General features: G+C 34.7%; 1 protein-coding gene across 3 annotated transcripts in view; it reads right to left on the bottom strand.

Annotated features, from left to right (window-relative positions):
* RapGAP1 (Rap GTPase activating protein 1) overlaps nt 1-22,295 on the bottom strand; it is a 651,202-nt gene that overhangs the window by 399,064 nt on the left and 229,843 nt on the right. The window contains exon 1 of one of the 3 annotated variants that reach the window (XM_081736843.1): nt 16,380-16,611. The exons of the other annotated variants lie outside the window; for them this stretch is intronic. Coding sequence (XP_081592969.1) covers nt 16,380-16,453 — 74 coding nt within the window. The 5' untranslated portion in view covers nt 16,454-16,611. Of the gene's footprint in view, nt 1-16,379; nt 16,612-22,295 lie in introns of those variants that run through there. 3 annotated transcript variants of the gene reach the window in all.

Raw genomic sequence — 22,295 nt, 5'->3', positions numbered from 1 at the left:
CTAATTTATGATTAGTTCTTAAATTTTAGCCTAAATTTATGATTAGTTCTTAAATTTTAGTCCAAATTTATGATTAGCTCTTAAACTTTATCCTAAATTTATGATTAGATCTTAAACTTTAGCTTCTTAAAATTATGATTAGTTCTTAAACTTTGGTCTAAATTTATGATTAATTCTTAAACTTTCAAGAATTAATCATAAATTTCTGCCAAAATTTAAGGACTAATTGTAAATTTGGGTTAAAATTTATGGCCTAATCATAAATTCTGGCTCTATCGTATTAGCTATGTAGTGTCGTCTTGCTACTGTTATGATGTAAAGCTTGATAAAGGTATAATACTTCAGTGTCAGTCTCATCAGAATGAGTAGTGTGATTATTTTACAGTATCAATTTTAGATTTAGTGAAAAAAATCCAAAATTATGCATGAGAATTATGCACGTCCATATCATTATATTATATTTGGCTTAATGAGATCCCTGACTGGTATATGTTTTATCTTTGGACATTTCTTCAGTATACGAATATATATATATATATATATCATCCATCTCATCGTCTCCTTTAGCTTTGGTGCAAAATCATGTGACATTAAATTTAAAAAGGAAAAGCTTCAATGATTAACTGAATATTAATAGTTGGAATTAGAATAGGTATATACAGTTGACTAAATATGTGCATCACCTTGTGATAATTTTGTTTCTTAAAATGGTAGTGTTAAAATGTGTGAGCGCGAACGTGTAATTTAGTTATATTCAAAACTCATCAAGTGGCCTGAAATCAAACCAAGGACCTATCGAACTTAGCTGAGCGCTGTACCATTGTCCTCCCTGCTCCCTGTTATTTCACTGCAGAAACGCGTTTTGTCTGTTAAGAGAATATTACTGAGCCAGATACTGCGAGATGTATAGCTTTCACTCAACAATTATACTCACGGATAGTATTTCCCATTAAAACTGAGGGAAGATGATATTTTTGTATAACAATTTTGCAAACGTAATGTCAACATAACGGTGTGTTGGTTTGGTAAAAATAAAATAAAATAAATAAATAAATAAACGAGGCATACAAGCAGTATTCGGATTACCGCCTACCCTTGTTTAATTATTTATACAGTAGTGAACAGTGACGTGCGCAGGATTTAATTTCGCAAGTCGAAAGATTTTAGAGGGACGGGGGCAAATTGAATATAGGGATAAATTATACTAAAAATTGTAAAATAATCTCTAAAATTAGACTAAATTTACAGAAAAGTAGGATTTCGGGGGGTCTGGACCCTCAAAACACCTCCTGCATACGTCCCTGGCTGTGAAGTCATTTTAGATTATGAAATAAAATGGAATTTACAATTATGTCCCGTAAGCTATAAGAGACGGATTATTAATGAAAAAGTGAATAATTGTAAAAGTATTGGTAGGCTAAGAATGTAGGAGAAAACGGAATTCCAAGAAAGTATACAAACACGATGTTATCGACCACAAAATCGCATGGCTTGAGATCGAACCAGGCACCAGAGATGAGCGCTCTACAATTGAGCCATCGTTCCCTCTATTATTTACACACTGTAAATAACACTGAATCATAGCAAAAAATTTTGGAAAGAAGTCTGTCAGGGCATAAAATAGGTACAATTTTAACATCTGCCTCGTGACGCTAAGAGTAATACTCAGTAAAGAAAAATAGTGCTGTAAACATCCACGAGATTCGCATTTGGGGCCTCTTAATCGCTAAGAAAGGGCAAATACTCGATTAACATGAAATATTAAGAAAATAAATTTCATTCTTGGCACGAACATCTGACTCTAAATGGTCTATTTGGTTCACATGTTTTTTTTTTTTTTTAATACAATAATATATCTACCAAATACATTTTTTTTTAAATATTAAGTTACAACAATCCACAAGGAACTCAATATAAGCTAAAACAAAACAAGAAAAGAACTAAAAAGAAGAAAAAACAAGCAGAAATGATTACTAAGCAAGAATTCTGCAAAAGCTATTTTACATCGTTCTATGAGAAGCACCTGATCCTCCGAAGATTAGAAGACCGGTTATTTCAAAACGTTCTTCTTCCGGTAGGAGATCTTCGATATCGCAACGTTATTAACCACCTTAAAACAAAACCAAGACAAAGACTCAAAAATAAAGAAAAAGTAATAATAGATAGATAAGCAAAAAGAAAGAAAAAAGGAGAAAGAGAGAGAGAGAAGTTAAGAAACAAGACATCGATTACGGAAGTCGAACAGATCCAGTATCTGCTTCGTTCTTCTTCTAAAATGCTATGTTACGCACACTATAACATCACGAATCATGTTACTTTCATTACGCAAGAACATAAATTGTACGGGAATATAAAGAATAGGTGACACTTTCCATTAATGAAGTATCGAAGATGAATCTTGAGACCGGCTTTTAACAATCTGTTTCATCAATGAATTTCCTACTAAAATTCAAAACATCGTCAGGAACTAATGAGTTTGTTGTATAAAATCATTTCCTCATAGTTTCTGAGTAAAAAAAAAAAAAAAAAAAAAAAAAAAAAAAAAAAAAAAATATTTTATGTGTGCTGGTAAACAAAAAGGCATACAATTATTATTAAAACGTCGTTTTACTCCTTAATTTTCTCTTCGTTATATACACAACATTATATTTTCATTTTTTTTTTTTTTGCTCAGTTGACATGTTAATTTGCATAAGTCCAAAATAAAATATGCATTAGCGTGTAGCAGGTGAAACATGTCAATGCATCAATATTCATATAAATTGCAAATATGTAAAATGATACATTTAATGTATGTGTATCTTTGTTAGTACCTTTATTAATATGCTAGATTAATTAGTTTGATTGTTTAATGCATTACATGTTTCACTGTATCCTATAGTAAACTCAGATAAGGTGATAATCATATCTCCCAAATCATGTAAGTATAGTCATTGACGTAACTCCTCTATTAAGTTAGAAAATTCTTATGTCAACCATTTTAATGTATATCAGAGTGGCCAATTGATGGTTGGTTAGGAGTATAACATTTCTCAGCATCAATGCTATTTAAGGCGTGAACCTGGAGCTTAAAGTGGGAATCGAACTGCAGATCTGCTGCGCAAAAGTTTCGTATCCTAATGAATAACTATGATGAAGCTTCCAGGGTGATTAACGTTAGATATTAGGTTTCACTATATATATATATATATATATATATATATATATATATATATATATATATATATATATATATATTAGTACTAATCCCTGTTTTAAAAACCACATTCTCATAGACTGTGGGATGGTAATTTAAAACATTGCTTGAAATAAAAGATCTCAGTTGACCAGAGCAAATTCAAATTTATTTGATTTAGTTCCATTTCTGGATAAAGAGTACAGGACTTTAGACATAAAAGTTGGTAACCAAATTCTTTAAACAAGACTGTACATCCAAATTTAATGTCACTTGAACGGAAACTGAAAAAAAATGATATTCTTTAAGGGGAGATGTTCGCATAATTAGTGTGTTCCGTGATGCTTTTATATAAAGTGTAAGCAGTTGTTGGATAAACGAGATTGAATAAGGGGAAATGGGCTTTACGTTTTACCAATAATGAAGTCGAAAATTAATTATATAAATTGATATAATTTGTAATGGTCTTTCGCTGTATCCAATTAAATACAAAACTGGCTGACAATAAAAACCTATAAATGCTTATGATGAGTCATGTGATGAAGATTCAACAATGTAATGCATATGGTCAGCACATTGGTACACAATGCAATTACTTCTTGCTTTCTAGACCGTAGTTCGCTATCTCTTAATTGTTGTTACCTCTTCAATTATAACACAATTATATGTGTTCCCACCGAAAAGCGAACCCAGGACCACTCATACATTATTAGGCTGCATGGTAGCAACAAACTATTGACGTACATTATGGAATAGAAAACTGTAGATCGAACACTTACGGGAGACAACTCGTCTTTATAATTTTAGAAAGTTACAACCGTATAGAACTTGCATTTTTTAATACTTGCTTGTTTGAAGAGAAATATTCTTGAAATGGACGCTGCGTTAACTTGTAGCAGAAGGCACTATTTCGATTTAAAAAAAAAAAAAAAAAAAGCCTTACAATTTACCAGAGTTTGAAATAAGCTTTTTTGTTTTAACGAGGGGGATTTTTTAAAAATAAATATATATCCAAGATTTTTGTTTTTACACAGTGATATATTTGAAATTAGGGAAAATATATCCCTGGCTAACGAGCCAGATAAATTAGTTGACGAGAAGATAAAACTTCCCTTATTCCCCGTTGACTTGAGGCTTGCTTTTTATAAATTCATACTAATTATACGCGCTTCATACATTTACATCTAAAAGCCCAGTTATAGAACTTGTTTCATCATCTCATACGTTTACAAAACCTTTAGACCGTCGTTCAAAAGGGATTCTCAAACGACCACATGACTGTCATGAGATTTACAGAGCCTATTCTACTGCCATACGTTCACAGCTGACACTGAAGTCTCCCTCAACTGTCTGTCAATCCAGAAGGATCTGTCAACGGAAAGAGGATTAAATAAAGGCGATACTGTGAGGCGTTAAGCTAATCATCACAACGTCCATTTCTAATACCATTATCTTACAAATTGATTTTACGTCTATCTGGATATCGTCACGTTGTGGTGACTAATACGATGAACGTTTACTTTTAGACTTAGAATCTTTTTGAACACGGATGTTGGCTCAGTATAGAAATAAATCTTTTCGTAGCAGTGGTGTCGGTAGTTTAGAAACTAAAACATACCATATCCAGTGAGTCCCTTCGACGCCTTATAGGGCGTCAACCCAATACATTCTAAGTAACAATCACCTGGGAAACAAGCTAGAATTATTGTTGTATTTGTTGACTAAAGTATAGGTTATAATATGCAATATTTACGTTAGAGCACTCCGTTATGCAATAAGGGAGACTAGCTGTTGCAAATACATTTAAGAATTTTAGTGCCTGAAAGCATGGTAATATAAATCATAATTGAAACGTTTAAGGCTGTATGAAGGTATATTATTATTATTATTATTATTATTATTATTATTATTATTATTATTATTATTATTAATAATAATAATAATAATAATAATAATAATAATAATAAACATCAAAAATTTAATATCAATCATAGTGGGAGGCATGGTAGCTCAGTGGCAGAGCGCTTATCTCTGATGCGTGGGGTCCGTGATTCGACTCCGAGCCAAGTTAATTTGTGGTGGACTACATCGTGTCCATGGGTTTTCTCGGGGCTACTCCCGTTTCCTCCGCACATTCTCACTACAACAATTCTTCCATTACCATTCACTTACCATTAATCATCCGTGTCCCTTAGCCTAAAGGGCATCACGTGAGACGTTCAATTGAAACAGTTCATTTCGTTTCATTCCAGTTTAATGCTAATGGATCCAACTAATTTTTTTTTTCATCAATAAAATATCAAAAAATCTGGGAGATTGGAAACTAATCTCCAGAAGTGGTACAGGAATAGGGCTGTTCCTAATTCCGGAATTCCGGAATTTTTCGGAACGGAAATTCCAATTCCGGAATCGGAACAGTTTCAAGACGTTCCGGAATTCCGGAATTTCGGAACATTCCGGAATTTCGAAACATTCCGGAATTTCGGAACATTCCGGAATTTCGAAACATTCCGGAACTTCTTATTGAAAAAATAATTTTTGCTGTTACCCCGAACTGAGAGGTGTGCGCAAAGCTTAGCTTTGAAACTGGATATTGATTCCGCTGTGCTGAAGGAAAGAGTTTTGGTCTACGGCAACTGGTTTGTTTCATTCTCTAAATCCGTTCACTGTGAACGATTGCGCATAAGATTTGGAACTTTGTCTGGTTATCCATAAAGTCTCAATCATAAGTGATTCAGTGTAAATTCCGTGATTTTGTTGCAGAAATCGGAACATTCCACAATTCCAAACTTTTGGAATGTTACGGAATTTTCGGAACATTCCGGAACTTCGAAACGTTCCGGAATTTCGGAACATTCCGGAATTTCGAAACGTTCCGGAATTTCGAAATTCCGGAATTCCGGAACATTCCGGAATTAGATGAATTCCGAATTCCGGAATACGAAATCGAATTCCGAACACCCCTATACAGGAATTTAGGACGGAAATACCTAAAGGACAGATAAACATGCATTCATTTACAAAATCTTCAAAAGAAACGCTACAAATCGTAAGCAATTCCGATCCGCTGAACTGCAAAACAATTTACACAATTCCTATTTGAATGTATTAACTTTTGGCTTTAAAAAAAAAAAATGAATTCCAAGGAGTTATTTGACGGAGACTAATGAAATTGATGCGTCCACCGATATGTATTACAATATTATGTATGATACAGCCACGCAATGTATGTAAATCCTTGCGCTTGGTTCCTGTCTATAAATCTTCTTTGCTTCCTTGTAAGTGTTTCCTTTCTGGCATGCGACCAGAACAGAAAAGGGAGTTTCCCATATTACAAGCCCACTTCATCAATTAGATACTGCTACAATGTTTCTGCAATAGCATGAACTTGTTCGACTGTTAAAAAACAAGTATTTTCTTTAATTAATACATTTATTTTATTAAATTTATAAGAAAACATATACATATATTAGCATACACTACACGCTAATTAAAGTTTACGACTTTAATCCACTTTATGTATAAGGGTGAGCAAATATGTAGTAGTAGTACACACTGGACAGAAAGTGGTATGAACAGTCCCTCAATTCTCAGTTTGATCTCTCAAAATATGATTTTGTAGAGCGGACAAAATTGGTCTAATTTTTTTTTTTCGGAATTTTGTTGTTGCTTATTGAAGTTTGCAGTCTCTCGTTACAACAGAGGCTATATGAAACGTGAACCTACAGTTTAAGGTTTAATCTGAATCACTGTAATGCTTTAATTTTTCTCTTCGCATAGGTGATCGAGTCCAGAACCACGTGCAATGAAAGCGCTCGCGAGGCAGGTTAACTAGTCCATTCAACTCGTTCATTAGTCCAACGTGGAAGTCACGTGTTTCTCTTGTTTCCTCCCACTACATTCATTCCATGAACTTTTTTAAATTCCCCGTCTCGCTTAGCCCACAGGGCATAATAATGGGATATTCAAATTAACATTACTTTTTTTCACTTCCGAACAACGCTAAGAGAAATGAAATGAAATCTTTAAGTTTTACGTCTCACGTTATGCCGGCTATACTGAAGGAGACGGTGATTATGAGGAATGAATGAAATGGTGGGATATGAAGAAAGTGGGAGAACCCTGAGAAAATCCACGCACACGGTGTTTGTCCACCACAAAGCTCACTTGGCGCGAGCTGGAATCGAACTAAGGATCCCATGCACCACAGGTGAATGCTCTACCACTGAGCCACCGCGGACCCCCACAACGATAAGAGAAAAGAAAGTATGGTCATCATGGGAAGATCGAATTCGAAATTTCAACAGATTTACACTTTTCATAATCCGTATCTACCAACAAAGTGATTTTAGTGTGGAGGTAGTTTTTCAGTACTTCAAATTATGTGCCAGTAGCCAAACTCCCTATATAAAAATTGTTGCGTGAGTACCTTAGAATTCTGAAACATGCATATTTGGATAGGACACATATTAGTTCCTAAGTAAAGTCTTTCCCCGACTACGGTACGTCCCATAATTTTGAAGCTATGGATCTTTAAAGTTCATATTTTCATGTTTTCGGCAGTCTGTAACTCTGAAAGGAAGCATTTGTGCAACCAGGTTGGTCTATACTTTTCGTCTTACCTTGGTCTCAGGAATCATCTCCCAAACGTTGTTGGTGTTGCTTTGAAACATCCTGTATATATATATCCTTTGAAACATCCTGGATACAGCTCAGAGGCCATTTTATACTGGATATTTAACAATAACAAAGGAAAGGATTTGGGAAGGTATATATATAACCTACTAGAATCAATTGAGAAATAATCCAAGTCAACGGTAGGGATCTGTGAAGGGACAAACTATAAACCGGAAAAAAAAACTTTAAATGTAAGATTCAAGTTTATGATAATTTTAGTATATTACAGCTCATTAGCCATAAAGTATCCTGTCCTCTTCCTCTATCACCAAGGCTAATTGGCGTCATATTTTAAATATATGTTGTACCTTAGTAAGTGATGCGCTTTTAAGCCTATTATTGTTAGCCACACTTGCCAGTTTTTTTTTTTTTTTTTTTTTTTTTTTTTGTACCATAAAATTTTGTTTCCTTCGATTTTCTCGAAAACTGTGCATGGAAATTTTACTTTCTTGGACGGCCTTTTGTTCAGCTCGATAATTTAGATGTATCGATTGATATACCTATTTCTCATTTCTCTTTACTATACATTAATATTACTCTAGAACTTACAGCGTTATATTAGTATTTTGTAAATGTCGTTTGATTGAGCGTTAATAATATTTTTTAAAAAGAAAAAGTCTGTACCTTATCTTTAATTTTTTAAAAAATACTAGCTGAACCTGGGCTCTCTACACAGTGCATCATTCACATATGAGTATGAATCTTCTTGTCATCCCTCACGACATTCTGTACATGTCTCTTTACAGACATGAGTGAAAGATGTCTTGATAAAAATCGACAAGATTATTTTTCAACATCTCGCATCGTTTGCAAGATTGAGTCTATTTCCGGATGTAGTTTCTTATTTATGTATGATCAGTGTTTTCCTTTTTTCTTGCATGCACTATGTAATAAGCAAATACATTACATACACAATTACTATAATATGGTGTCAGTGATATATGGTATTCATTGAGCAAAACACTCTAAACAATAAAAATTCATCTTAGCCTGGAGAAATGATTATCCTTCGTTTTTCATTATCATTTGGCCGTGAAACAAACGCCTAAGATATATGCAACCCCTATATACACCTATGCTGTGTTGGAATGCACAACTCAGGATATGATGTTTTACTTTTTTTTAAATTTCAACACTCCCAGTGTACCCCTAAAAAATGTAATAAAGAAATAACGGCCACGTTTTTTTTTTAAAAAAATATTCAATTAGAACCAGACAATGTACACAAAATTTGGAATCGACCAGCGAAAACGGCACGTTTTTAGCACTTGTGGTTTTCGAAATCTCATCGTCCAAAGGATTAGAGACAAACATATAAACTTTTCTTCGGAGAGCATTTTAATATTTAGATACCGTTTACTGTCATAATTCTGTTCAAAGCATGTCATCGTTTGGAAGAGAATAATACTATCTGTCAAAGGAATTTCATGCAACAACAGATTGAAAAAAAAATCGCATCAAATTGTAATTCTTCCTTCATTGGATTCAACAATAAAATAGTATTGGACATCGGTTCAATGACCCTAAGAAGGGTTGAAGACAAATATGTGCATTTTATTCTTTAATCATACCTATTTGTTTTGTTATAAAATATCCCCCACAAAATTGCAGAAAGTATCTGATACTTCCTACATTCCCCTTCCTCCTTAGGAAAAAAAAAAGTTCAACAAGACTTCACGTACTTTGCTTCCACTGTTGCAGCTGATAATAATGCAGTCGTTGAGTAAAATTGATCACCAACTATTATGGAATATTCGTGGTTCGATTTCAGAGCAATTACGGGCTCACTTTGTTCTGAAAATAAAAGAAAGAGAAATTTCCCTTTTTTTTCTCCCTCTCTCATGTATCATGATTATTCATGTTGTTGTTGTCTCGTCTCATACGTTAAGTACGAAAGATCTAGATAAATAAAACGTTGTTTATCTTTGTCAGATAGCGGTATGCACTATAAATCTTTTTAAAAAAGTAAAATGCGAAGCAATGTCCGCCACTATCTTTCTTTCTTTATCTTTTTTCTTTTTCTTTTTTTGTTATTGAGAAGGATGGAACAAATCTGGAACATCTTCACAACAAAAGCATAAACAACTATTTACTTCTTTAAAAAAAATGTTAAAAAAGACTAGTGTTTATAAACTATGTTGGACGATACATTGAATTGCTCTTCTTGAAAAGATTGTACCTATATAAATTAATTGAAGTCTTACTTAACCTTAATTTAGTACGGCAATTTATCACTTATTACCTACTTCTATGATATTATAAGAAAATATTTACTTTGTTAAACCTATTTCCACTATGCACAGTTTTTTTTTTTTTAAACGTTAGGCGTGAACTAATGAGAGCGCAACGTTGTACTACCAAACTTCCACTATAAGAAATTTGTTTTCAGTGAACGAATGCTATACTGTGACCAGGGACGTACGCAGAGGGTGGGTCCTGGGGGTCCGGACCCTCTCCGAATTCTTGACTTTCCTGTAAACTTAGGTGGCGATTTTAGTCTAAATTTAGGGGGCGATTTTATAAGTTTTAATATTTTATCCTTATATTGAATTTAAGCCCCATCCAAAGAGCTCTGGACCCCCCCCCCCGAAATAAATTCCTGCGTACGTATCTGACTGTGACATAATGGTAAGGTTCTTATCTCACTAAGGGCGAATCTTCATGCAAGCGTCCGTTACGTTCCTTGCTTGCAATTTCTATGTGTAACCAACAAAAAGTTGTGTTACACGTAAAAACCGTACTTAAACAACTTTCTCAATTGGTTATTCAGCCACATCGCAAGCAAAATACGCAATGGATGCTTGCATGAAAATCCGCCTTAAGAGCATATACATCATGCCAGTCAAAGTTGATTCATACATCACACAGCGTTGCCAATTCCACTCTAAGAGGATTGGTTAGCATCAAAACAGCTCTCAAGGTCAAGTATCAATTTAGTTGTCATTCAAGTGTCATTTCAGTATCTGGCTTGTGGAACGTCTTCAGCATACCCTGTTTATATAAATTCAAATGTTTGCATGCTCATGTTTGGTGTTGTTTTGACTTAGATTCCAAGTTCGCCAGAATAATTTCTGTTATCATGAGGTGCAAGTGTTCACCTTGTTTCACTAGTCATTCTGAACTGGACCAGCTAAGGCATTTAAACTTAGGAGCTCTAAGAATTAGAAGCGTAAAAGTCGACAGATACTTCATAGGCCCTAGAAAAAGATCTATGTAAGAAAGACATATACGAGCAAATTCCTTTATAAAGCATATGCATTTGGCGGGGTACAGTAATCCAATCTTCTTGTGAGGAGAAATAGTGTGGTAGGGAACGACCTAAACTGTAAAGGTCTATCTTGGATGATGGTGTGGGCACCTGTGCACCTGCAACTGCGATGGATTCAACTCTCGGTTATGGTTCGGATTCTACTAATAGTAGGTACTGCTGCCATTCATGATATCTGTATTGCATAAGAGCATATAAACAAAAACTCAAAATTAAACTCAAGATACCGGACGAATACTTTGTTTTAAAGAATTGATTAAATGAATATAGTGGAAGGAAACCCATGAACACAATATCGTCCGGCACAAAGCACATTACGACCTGGAATCAACTTAAGGACTCTTAAAGGTGGCCATACACACGGCCAGTTTCGATGGGCGATCAAATTTCAGGTCGAAAGGTGTTTTTAGGTCCTAGCAATCAAGTAGGTAACCTCTACTTCCTCAGTTATCAACTGGAGCATACTGTACTCGCTTATAAGGCGTCTGCTACTGGGTGAAACATGGGAGTTGGGTTGTTTTCCGTATGCGCGGACACTCAGCGACCGTCCTATATCATTTGCTTGCCGCTCCTGGGAATCGCTCAGCGATGCCTGTCTTGCTCGGTAACCCGATGTATCAAATGGACTTTTCAGTCGATCAAATCATTGCCAGACGATACCGAGATTGTCTGCAATCTTGTCGAAATGGTCCCATATAAGGGACGATATCCGTGCAATCTTATTACTCATCGACCGGATTGCCGGTCGCTTGGCGACCAACTCGCCGCGTGTATGGCCGGCCACCTTTAAACTAGAGGTGAGCGCTCCACCACTGAACTACGACACTGCTCTATCACATGTTGAACCCCGCATTACTTAGTAAGTAGTTATGGCCACACATACACAATGAATTATTTTATATTCAAAGACTTAAAATTAAAATATATATATATATGCTAAAATATGCGCTAATGCAAATGCACGCATGGAAAGTGCCAGAAATAAATCACTTAAACGAAGATCTGAAGCACACATATACGCATCATATTATACATTTTTTTTAAAGTTAGGTGTATTTTGCAACCAAGTGGCAAGATTAACCTTGGAAAATCAAAGAAATAACACATTTAAATGTTCATAAATGAAATTCATGAATGTGTCATCATTTGTTTTTATATATACAGCTTCATTCAACCCACTTCTCTGGAACCGGTATAACTTTGATGCAGATTCTATAGAAATTAAAAATCAACGCACATGCGCACTGACCAGTCGCAAGAGAAATTGACTACATTTAAATACAGTATACAACGTACTGCATAAAACCGTAAGCACTAAGAAGGAAAGGAGAAAACAGTGTCATTTAGAACTGTCTCAAGCAGTTTTAACATATTTTTCATATGTTTTAAGGCTCTTAAGTAACTTCATCCCCCATCTCTGAATTTTAGTGACCCCATTTTCTTTGACTTATAGTGAATATCTTAAATACAATGAAAAATATTTTTTAAAAAAATGAAGAAAGAGGCCATGTACCAGTGTGTACAAAATGCCATTGCGATTAAATAAACCAATAATAATTTGTTATTGGCCAAAAATTTTGGTTCGCAATGTATGACGTCCTAAACATTGGGCACCTAACTTTATACGTTTACTTTATACTTTATACAACTCTTGGAAAACATTCTTTTTTTGTGTTCTTAATTGTCTTTGAAATTGGGATAAACTTAGCGAAGAGGATCGGGAAAAGATTTCCGGCTTAATATTTCTAAGTTGTGTAAAATCATTCATAAATGTCTGGCATTGCTGAAAGATTATGCGACGCAAGTTGAAGTGCTTCCACATTAGCCTACATGTCCACATGTCCACTAGGTATTTTGTGTAGTTGTAACATACTCTCCCTAAATTCTGTGGCACTGTGCACGAAGCCTGTAACCCACACAATTTTGAACATGGAGATAATGGTTCAAAACCGCTGCAGGGCTAAACCTTTAACACACCATTCCTTCAATCGTTAATGTGGCACGCATATGCAGTAATATGAAAGCAACAATGGTAGCATAGTCTAGAAATCTTTAATAAAGAAATTTTCATAGACTTTATTTTCTGCTAACTTTTCTTGTGTAGGTTATAGGTTCCATGCAGGCCCATAGCCAGCTCAAAAATTTACGGGGGGGGGGGCGGTAGAAGTTAGGGGGGCCCGACTAGGGCCTTGCCGTGGGGGAGGCGAGCAGGGCGACGGCCCCGGGCGCGGAAGTAAGGGGGGTGAAAAATCGGGAGAAAAAGAGGCAAAAGAAAGGAAAAATTACTTGGAATATATGTATGGGGGCGCCGTCGTATACTCTCGCCCCGGGCGCTCATTTTCCACTGCACAGCACCGGGCCCGACCTAATCATATTATACTTCATCACCATATTATAGTTCATTTGCAATCCTACCCTGAAACTTTTAGGGGGGTGATATGGATACGGGCCTGGTTCCATGCACGGAGCCACAGGATTGTAATCTTCTTTCCCTAATTATTATTTTTTTTTAATATTCTATTACACTCCGCGTAAAACAATTTATTCTCAAATAATGTCCCAAGCAACTTCTTTTAATCTTTTCACTATTTTCAGCACTGTTCTACCCTCCGTAACTTTTAAATAACGTTTTCACTGATCGCTTCTTTCACAATCTAATATTCTCCGTTCTTCTCCATCCATAATCAAATTGAACTAGAAAAAAAAAAAATGTTCTGTGTGTACAGTGTTAACTTTTCTTGAAAAAATCTGAGTTTTTAATACTTCATTATTTGTGTTTGTTTAGTCATTTAAGAAACTTCCTGTGAGGTCAATTTACAACGATATCATTAAGAATAAACAACAACAGGAAGTGGAAGGAAACCGGCCAAAGCCCATGTATATCGGTGTTCAGTGGCGTATTTAGGAGGCTATCGGGCTCAAACCCCTCCGAAATAAATTTATTAGTTTTTCACATTCCACATACAACAACAATAATCCTTCTTATCATTTCTAAGAATTTCATTGACTTTCCATTTTCTTAGGTTCGTTGTTCAGAAATAATACTGTGTTTGACAAATTTCATTCTATGTGCGAACTACGTTCTTTTTCTTTCTTTCTTTCGTCCATTCTACTCTTCTGTTTCTTATTCTTAGTTGTTACTTTCTTTCATTTCGCCTATCATACTTTCAACCGTTGTTAGTTGTGATTCAAGTCGGCCGTCGTCAGTAACACCAAAACTAACAGGAGCTGATAAGCGAAACTGGCGTTCCACACCAACTTGCACGGATATCAACCTAACGGGATTTTAGTTATTATAGCAAAGAAATATTTACATCATTTAGTTATTTAGAAAAGTAAATGTTTGAATTAAGGAAAATCAAGAGGGGGGAATAAGTAGCCCGAGAAATTAGGTAGGCCAAGAGAATGCTTCCTTTTTCTTCTACGAATAAGAATAAAAAGTTAGATTCACTGCTAAATTTTTGTACTAAATACACGTATTTTGCATAGCCCCCCGAAACAAAATCTAACTACGCCACTGTCGGTTTTTATCTGCTAGAATTGAGGAGAAAAATCTAGAAAAACTTTAGTCGCGATAGACTGAATTAGAATCCAAGATGTGTGATTGAGAAGCAAGAATCCCAACCACGGACATGTTTAATAATACGTAAATATGAAGTAGGTTGATGTATTAAATTGTCAGCAGAGCTTCCAACTTTCAATATGTTTTTGTCATGCATAGAAGGTTTACGTAATAGTCTTTTATTTTATAGATAATCTCGTTTTCTTTCACGGTAGAATAAATTATAATAAATTTTGCCACTCCGTGTCAAAGTTGTTGATACAATGAATTGTACCAAGATATTATAGGTCTATATAAAATTTCATCAATCGCAACAAAGACTAAAGGACTATAAATTCTTGTAAAGTTGGCAAATTTGTTGGTTGGCCATCTGTCTAAATTAAGTGTGCCAATATAATAGAAAATTTATCTATATCTCCAATAGTTTTTTTCTTTCTTTTCATTTAAGAAAGAAAACATGAAACTTCGAATTTGAATTCTCAATGCCTGAATGACACTTATAATTGTTGGTATCTAGCAACCAAATTCCTTGGCGCTATAGGCTACGAAAGGTTACAGCGGCCAAACGGCGGTACTTTAAACTGAATAGTGTGTGGTTAGCGCATTGACTACCAATGCTGTTAGTTCAGGTTACTACTTAAGGTTGGGTGCCTATGAGACGAGACAAGCCAGAGCTCTTCTATCGAAAGAGATGCACTTCTGGGACTAGACATCACTGACGACATATTTTCGAGAAGAGATAATCTCTACTCTTTTATCTTGCAAGCAACCCTAAGTTAATATTCGAATATCTATGTGAAGTAGTACCAGTTATTCAGTTGTTCTACGTGTATGTGATATACTTAACACTAACTCCCGCAGTATCCCTTCTCTTTATAGCTCTCTAACATGGGGTCTTCCCTATTTCAATTTTCTATCAAAGAGGAAAAATACTAGCCATATTACCCCAGCTGTATTAGTTTATTGGTTCCACGTAACTACATTACCGCAAATGGACTAGAACCTACGTTTGGGCGGAATCGTCATACAAGGTAACATGTCTTAACACGTGTTTTCTGAGTATATAGTGATGCAATTATGAGAAGTAGTTTACACACCAATAAAACCATTCTGTTTTCGTCTGAGGTCAAGATTTACAGGTGACATTTTTCAAGGTAAGAGCAGGTCAGTCTTCTTGTGCCCTCTGGTGGCAATTGCAAAATTGTTAACCATTGTAGATGGTGGTGGTAGCATTTGAGTTTTTGGCAGTCCAAACGTGGCTGTAAATACCCTCTTGACAGTTTCCGTCAATTTAGTTTACTTTGTGATTCTGTCATTGATACATGTGTTAATAAAGCAAAACCACGTTTCTCATTCAGACTACGAATTTTCCGCAAAATTACAACGGATCTGCGACAAATATGCTGTCATAATGTCTTTGATAAATTACAATCTAAACTAAGACGATGCTTACTGTTAAAATTAAAATAAATAATGTTTCATCTTTATGGTTAAAACCAATCATTATGTATTCGTATCAACTACATTCCTTGCGCTAGAAGTAGATCGTGGTTCATGGCAACTATGTTACTTCTTGTAAGTTTACTGATTTTTTTTTTTTTTTTTTTTTTTAAAGCAAAATGATAATGTTTCCTCCTTAATGGATGGGAACTAATTATTATTTAATAATTATTTATTGAAGTGACAACATCACCCACCTTGATCTGGCGGCGTTTCTCCTCCGTGATGTCACACTGTACGAGTCCCGGCGTCCCGTAGCCGGGATCCTCATCTTGCCAACGGAACAGATTCCCCACCAGACCACCACCACAGAATCACTTATTTTCACATACAGTATCCACTGTCACATGAACACACATACACACACATGCACTATAGTACTACTCCCACCACTCTGTCTGTCTGTCGGATTGAGGCACTCGGCTGAAACTGACCGTACGGCCAAACCAGCCGCATCACACAAGTCCCGGCCTCTTTCCCCCACCCGCCCTGCGATCACGTGGACCAAGTTTTCCTCTCCCCTACTTCCACTTCTTCATCAGACTTCACAAGTGCTGTAGAGGGAGGAGGGGAATATTAAAAGGAAGAAAAAAAGCTAATAAAAAGTGAATTTTAAACATCACATTCAGATCCAATTGTTTGGCTTCAGGGATTAGCGAAAACGGAGTGGTAACTCTGTTCGTGAAAGTTTAATGAGGAACAACGTATCAAATATCTCCCATATGAATATGTAAGTGTAATACTCTTCTATACCATTACCTAGGACGTACACACGGAAGAACACATTTTATTTGGTGCTGTTCTTCCTTATATTTCCTACATGTTCCGTCATTAACCCAGCTATGTTTTGGGCCCAAAGACAAGGATTTTATGGTTATTTTTTTTTTTTTTTTTTTTTTTTTATGTTTTTGCATACATTTCACATTAGTATGTATTGAGTCCGTAACTCAAATTAGATATTGTCGAGGAGATTTTTTTCCCTGTATGCGTTATTGAACATTATTTTTTTTTCTCAAACAGAATGAAGTATTTGTTGAATAACTGTGCGACAGTAACAAATAATAATAATATAAAATATAAGAGTAAGTCCACTAGATTTTCGAAACTATCACGTCATAGAACCATGAAATTTTCTATTAATATTGTCCTTGCACACAAAGCTCAAAGTATGATGGGGTTTTGAAAAATTCGATCCCCGAGAAGGAAAAGAGGATTTGATTTTTTTTTTTTTTAATTTCCGTTCACTAGATTTCGGAAACTATTTTGTGTACGGCCTTCAAATTGTATATAAATATTTATCATGTGCTCTAGGCTAAAGATAAAATGGAGATATACGTATATATACGTATAGCGACTGTCTTTTACGCTAACATGTCGCAGGCCAGCCCCTATTTCAAACAGTAACTTCATTCACTTACATTGTGGGTCCAGGTAAATGGCGACGTTGCATTTTCATTTAACATTGGGCGCATAAAGAGTGTACAGCCCAAACGGTTCGTCCGATTTAAAAAAAAAAAAAAAATCCTTCACTTTAGATTGAAAACATCGTATTTTGAGATGTTTTTTCCTCTTACATTTTGTTGTAACTCTGATAATAACAGAGTTACTCTGTCAGGGGACTTTTCAGACATCCTATATATATGTTTCGAGAAGTTTTTCAATCTCTTCCTTGATGTACATCTCACGTAATTGTGATGCACGTTTGCACGTTAAAGAGAACAACTGTTTTAGACTGATAGTGAGTAAAGCTTGTGTAAAAAATCATTTTAATATGTTTCTCTTCTTGATATACATAAAGAATATATGTTTTGAATCCTCTCACCGATCACTTTAATATTATGCTTTGTTCCAATTTGATTTAATTCTTGCATTTTCATATTTACAATTCTCCATTTTGAATTTAACGGGATGCTATATTCAGTGCTAGTTCAGAGATTATCGCAAATCTATCAACAGATTTTTTAAATTCTGTGAGCTCGTTTAGATTCTAATGTGTCAAAATTTGCGTTTCAACTATGTTTTAGAGTATCCAATATTAGGTTTTAGATAACGCCATGTATTCAGTATTACTACTGAAATTACAACGAAATCTCATTCGTGAATTTCTATCAAGGTGTTTAGGTTCTATCTGGGAATTCCAAGTTTCTATATAAAGTACTTTCTGAGATCTTACCTGGATTTCGCAAAAACTTGTCAGGTTTACAATATAAGGGTTTAGAAGAGCATTTGTGCAAAATTTCTCCTTAGTTTTAAGGTTCAAAGGTTTGAAACTGAACGAGTCAGCGAGTTAATACAATTCTATTTTATCGATAGTTTCCAAAACAGTGAGAAAACAAAACCAATACAGAAATTTGGGTTTCGTGGTATGGCTTTGTTTTTATTTCACAATACTTTCTTAGGTACTATTTGTGTAGTTATGTAACCCAAAACTTCAACCTTGTTCTTTTTATTTTCAATTATTTACAAAATTATGGAAAACGGGGAATATATAGAGGGCATATCTTAACGTGTCGACTTTAATAAACTATTTGTAAGGAGCTTAGACTACCAGGGACTCCTTTGTATATTTACTCTGTCTCTCTGTGTGACCGTACGGAAGACACAAATCTGAAGAAATATTTGATGAATCATTACTGATTTTCGCCACAATGTAAAAGCTAAAAAATTAAGAATCGAGTTAGTTGATGGACGTGATCCATCTATATAGTTGATCCCAAGATAATGGATAATCAAAAAAACGGTTCTCCATTTAGTCCTATAGGAGTAATTATAGATCCTTACTTGATAGACTACCCACAGTGCTGTTGAGATTAACGGGTTAGTATAATGTTCAGGATATAAAACACTAATCTGTACATGGAATACAAAGCTAAAATAATACTAATTGACATTCTTCTTGACAAATTTAAAGATTTGATTTTTTTTTTATTTTCAAATATTCACTCAAATTATAGTTCATTTAATTTAAGATAAAATGTTATATTTAAGCATAGTTAAGTTAAATTTAGTTTGTAAAGGAGTTTGAAACCAAACCAAACTAAATCACGGGATATACACTGTGACACTACTACTTGTTTTAAAGACAACTGAAGACGTTTCACAAAAACTTCAGTCAAGCGTAAAAAAAGAAAAAAGAAACAAATAATTGCACAAATCTTTTTTTTTAACACGTTAAAGTTTAGTACGGAATTCTTGAGTACATCGTAACATTACTAGATTTTTTTTCCTGGTGGATACGAAACGTTGTTCATGTCAGGTACGCACCCAGAATTTTTTGTTTTGATGGGTCTAAAGTTTGGGGTAATCTAATACTACAAGACACTACACCTAGGTAGTACTGAACTGGTGTTATTCTGAACACGAAAAGATCATAAGTAATTGTTAAGTAGACCTACTGTCACATTTATTCTCAGAATTTTTTTTATTTTTTTAAGATTGATCTAGATTGTTTTTGTAAGAAAAGAAAAAGTGTAAAATAAACTCTTTATGCTACATCTATCATATCTCTTCAAAACAAATATAGTTTTATTAAGAAAGTGTACAAATGTATGTCGAATTACAAAATTTCTTGGTGGGGTGTATAGTTGTGACCGCTGAACCCTTCGCTTAGGTTTGTCCCTGGATTATGTACAGAGTTGATTAAAAAAAAACTTACTCTGTTAATGTGTAATCAATCAATAAATAAAGTTATTACTATGGTTTTACTGTCACACGAATGAGAGACGTTTTAATTGTGCTGAATTCCTGTACCATTTCTGTTTCTTATCCTATTGATTTACACAAGCGATTAATCTTCTCTTTTCTTTGATATGAACGGTAATTTTAATTATTTTATTTTATTAATTTTTCTTCACATCTATTTAAATGTTTTTTTATTTCGTTATAACTAAATTTTATTAGTTATTTCTGATAACACAATTTTGAACCTCTATCGGGCGCAATGTATGCTGTAACATTATCGGATGAAAGTAAGCTGTCATATTAAAAACATTAATATTTACTGATTTTACTGTAATGGACTGAAAGAGTACTAAAAAAATTAACTTTATTTAAATTACATATTGGAAACTAAAACAGAAGAATGAAACATCCATTAGAATAATAAAACTGCATTTTTTTTTTCTGAAATTAAATCTTTAATAAGACCAAAGATGGTAATAGAAATTTGTTACTAACAAGTCATATCATTGAATAAAACGCAACTAATTTCTTAGATTTCATATAAAAGGCGTCACATACAACATGATCATGGCATATCTATTCGTGGAAAGAGAAAGTAGGAATTAGATTTCTGGGCTTTCGGCATCTATGGCCATATTAGCCCGTTACGTATGAGGGATGACGTCCCTCAGCGATCACACTATCCGAAGAAAGGGAAGGAAGGAAGCGACCTGGGACCTATATCTTAGGTACCATCGCGGCATTTGCCTAGTGTGAATGTAGAAACCTCAGGTAAACCTCACTCAGAATGGTTAATCTGAAAAAGCTTTTACACTTTTTTTTTTTGACCGAGTGTTCCCAAAGAAAATTTAGTTTCAGAAAAGAACGAAAAGTAACGGCACTACACAATACAATGAACTGCGAGGAACAACAATGGGGCAAAATAAGAAGCTACAGTGGAGCCAGCCCAATTCCCCGAAAAATTCTAATTTTGGCAAATAAAAATGTTTGCTTTTCACCTCACAGATTATATGCGCCCGCCGGAAGGTCAATATTTAATAATAAATTTAATTTAAAATTACATATATTTAGAATCCAAATTCATTTTGAGAAACCAGGCTTGTAGAAGAAAACAGCAAAAATCACATCATTAAAATTCAGGGAAAACAGAAAAATAATCCTCCATATAAATCAATGGACTGAATACAAAATTGCCTTGGATATTTAACTCCGTTAAAGCATAATATTTCTTCCTTGTAATATTATCCTTTAACAGTAGCAAGTAAAAATAAGTGGAAATTTCTCTCTCTTTTTCTCAGTAGAAGCTTTTTGCTGGTTAAGATTATTGCAAGACACAAACTTACGCTGGCTTAATCTAAAAGTTTTCACTCGGAGTTCAACTTACCATGAACAGCTCTTCCCAACACAACATCCGAACACTCTGGAAGTGCAAACAAGTTTTGGATTTCTCGCATGTCTCATGGGTACTCTCGCCAATTCGGTTCGACTCAGTGAACTTCTGAACATTAACTCGAGATGGAAAAACGGTCGCCAAGTTTTAAGATGAAGTCGTCCTTAGTTTCAAAAAATCCTCTTCTTGTCAAGACTTACAAGAGACCGGATATATTTTTTCCTTCTTTTAAGCTTTTGCGAAACAAATTTTAAAATGGATTTGTTACTTAGTTTTTTTTTTTTTTTAACTTTTTGTTTGTGTGTGTGTGTGTAATTCTTGTAATTGTGTAGGCAGACTAGGCTGTTAGTCACACAACTTTTCAAGGTAAGAACGATTCCATAGTATGCTAATTGACTGGTTGTTATCAGAAAACGGAAAAACAAGAATTTGTTATCAAAACCTTGAGATATGGACAAGAAATTCCTGTTTGATACATCGGTGGTAGTTCATTTTTCTCCTTTCTTACACAGCCTTTACAATGCCCCTCTTTTAAGTACAATTTAAACCATTGCAGCATACGGTAGTTTAAGTATGGTAATTTTAAAGTATCTTAGCTATTTGTTTAGCCAGTTAAAGTTTCCCGTATCCAGTAAATTACTGACAATATTAGATTAATGGACATCTTTTATCGGATTTTACAAATGTAAATCCAAGTTAATAGGATCTGTATTCAAGATTATACAGTAATATTTTACTGTCCGTTGTATGATGTAAAAAGAAAATATTTACGATTGGAGGAAAGGCACAGAGAACAGGCAGGACACGAGAAGGGATGGTAATGGAATAAACGAACATTGGCAGTGTACGCGTAGTCATGAATCCACGAGTAGTATGCCTGCAAAAACTATCGCCTACGCCATTGATGATCCTGCTTGGCAGCGTACGCATAGTCATGAATCCACGAGTAGTATGACTACAAAAACCATCGCCTACGCCATCGATGCTGCTGCTTGGCAGAGTACACATAGTCATGAATCCACGAGTAGTATGCCTGCAAAAT

Source organism: Thermobia domestica, chromosome 13, assembly GCF_964235325.1.
Source record: "Thermobia domestica chromosome 13, izTheDome1.hap1.1, whole genome shotgun sequence".
NCBI classification, from domain to species: domain Eukaryota; kingdom Metazoa; phylum Arthropoda; class Insecta; order Zygentoma; family Lepismatidae; genus Thermobia; species Thermobia domestica.
This window is presented reverse-complemented; position numbering and strand designations above follow the sequence as displayed.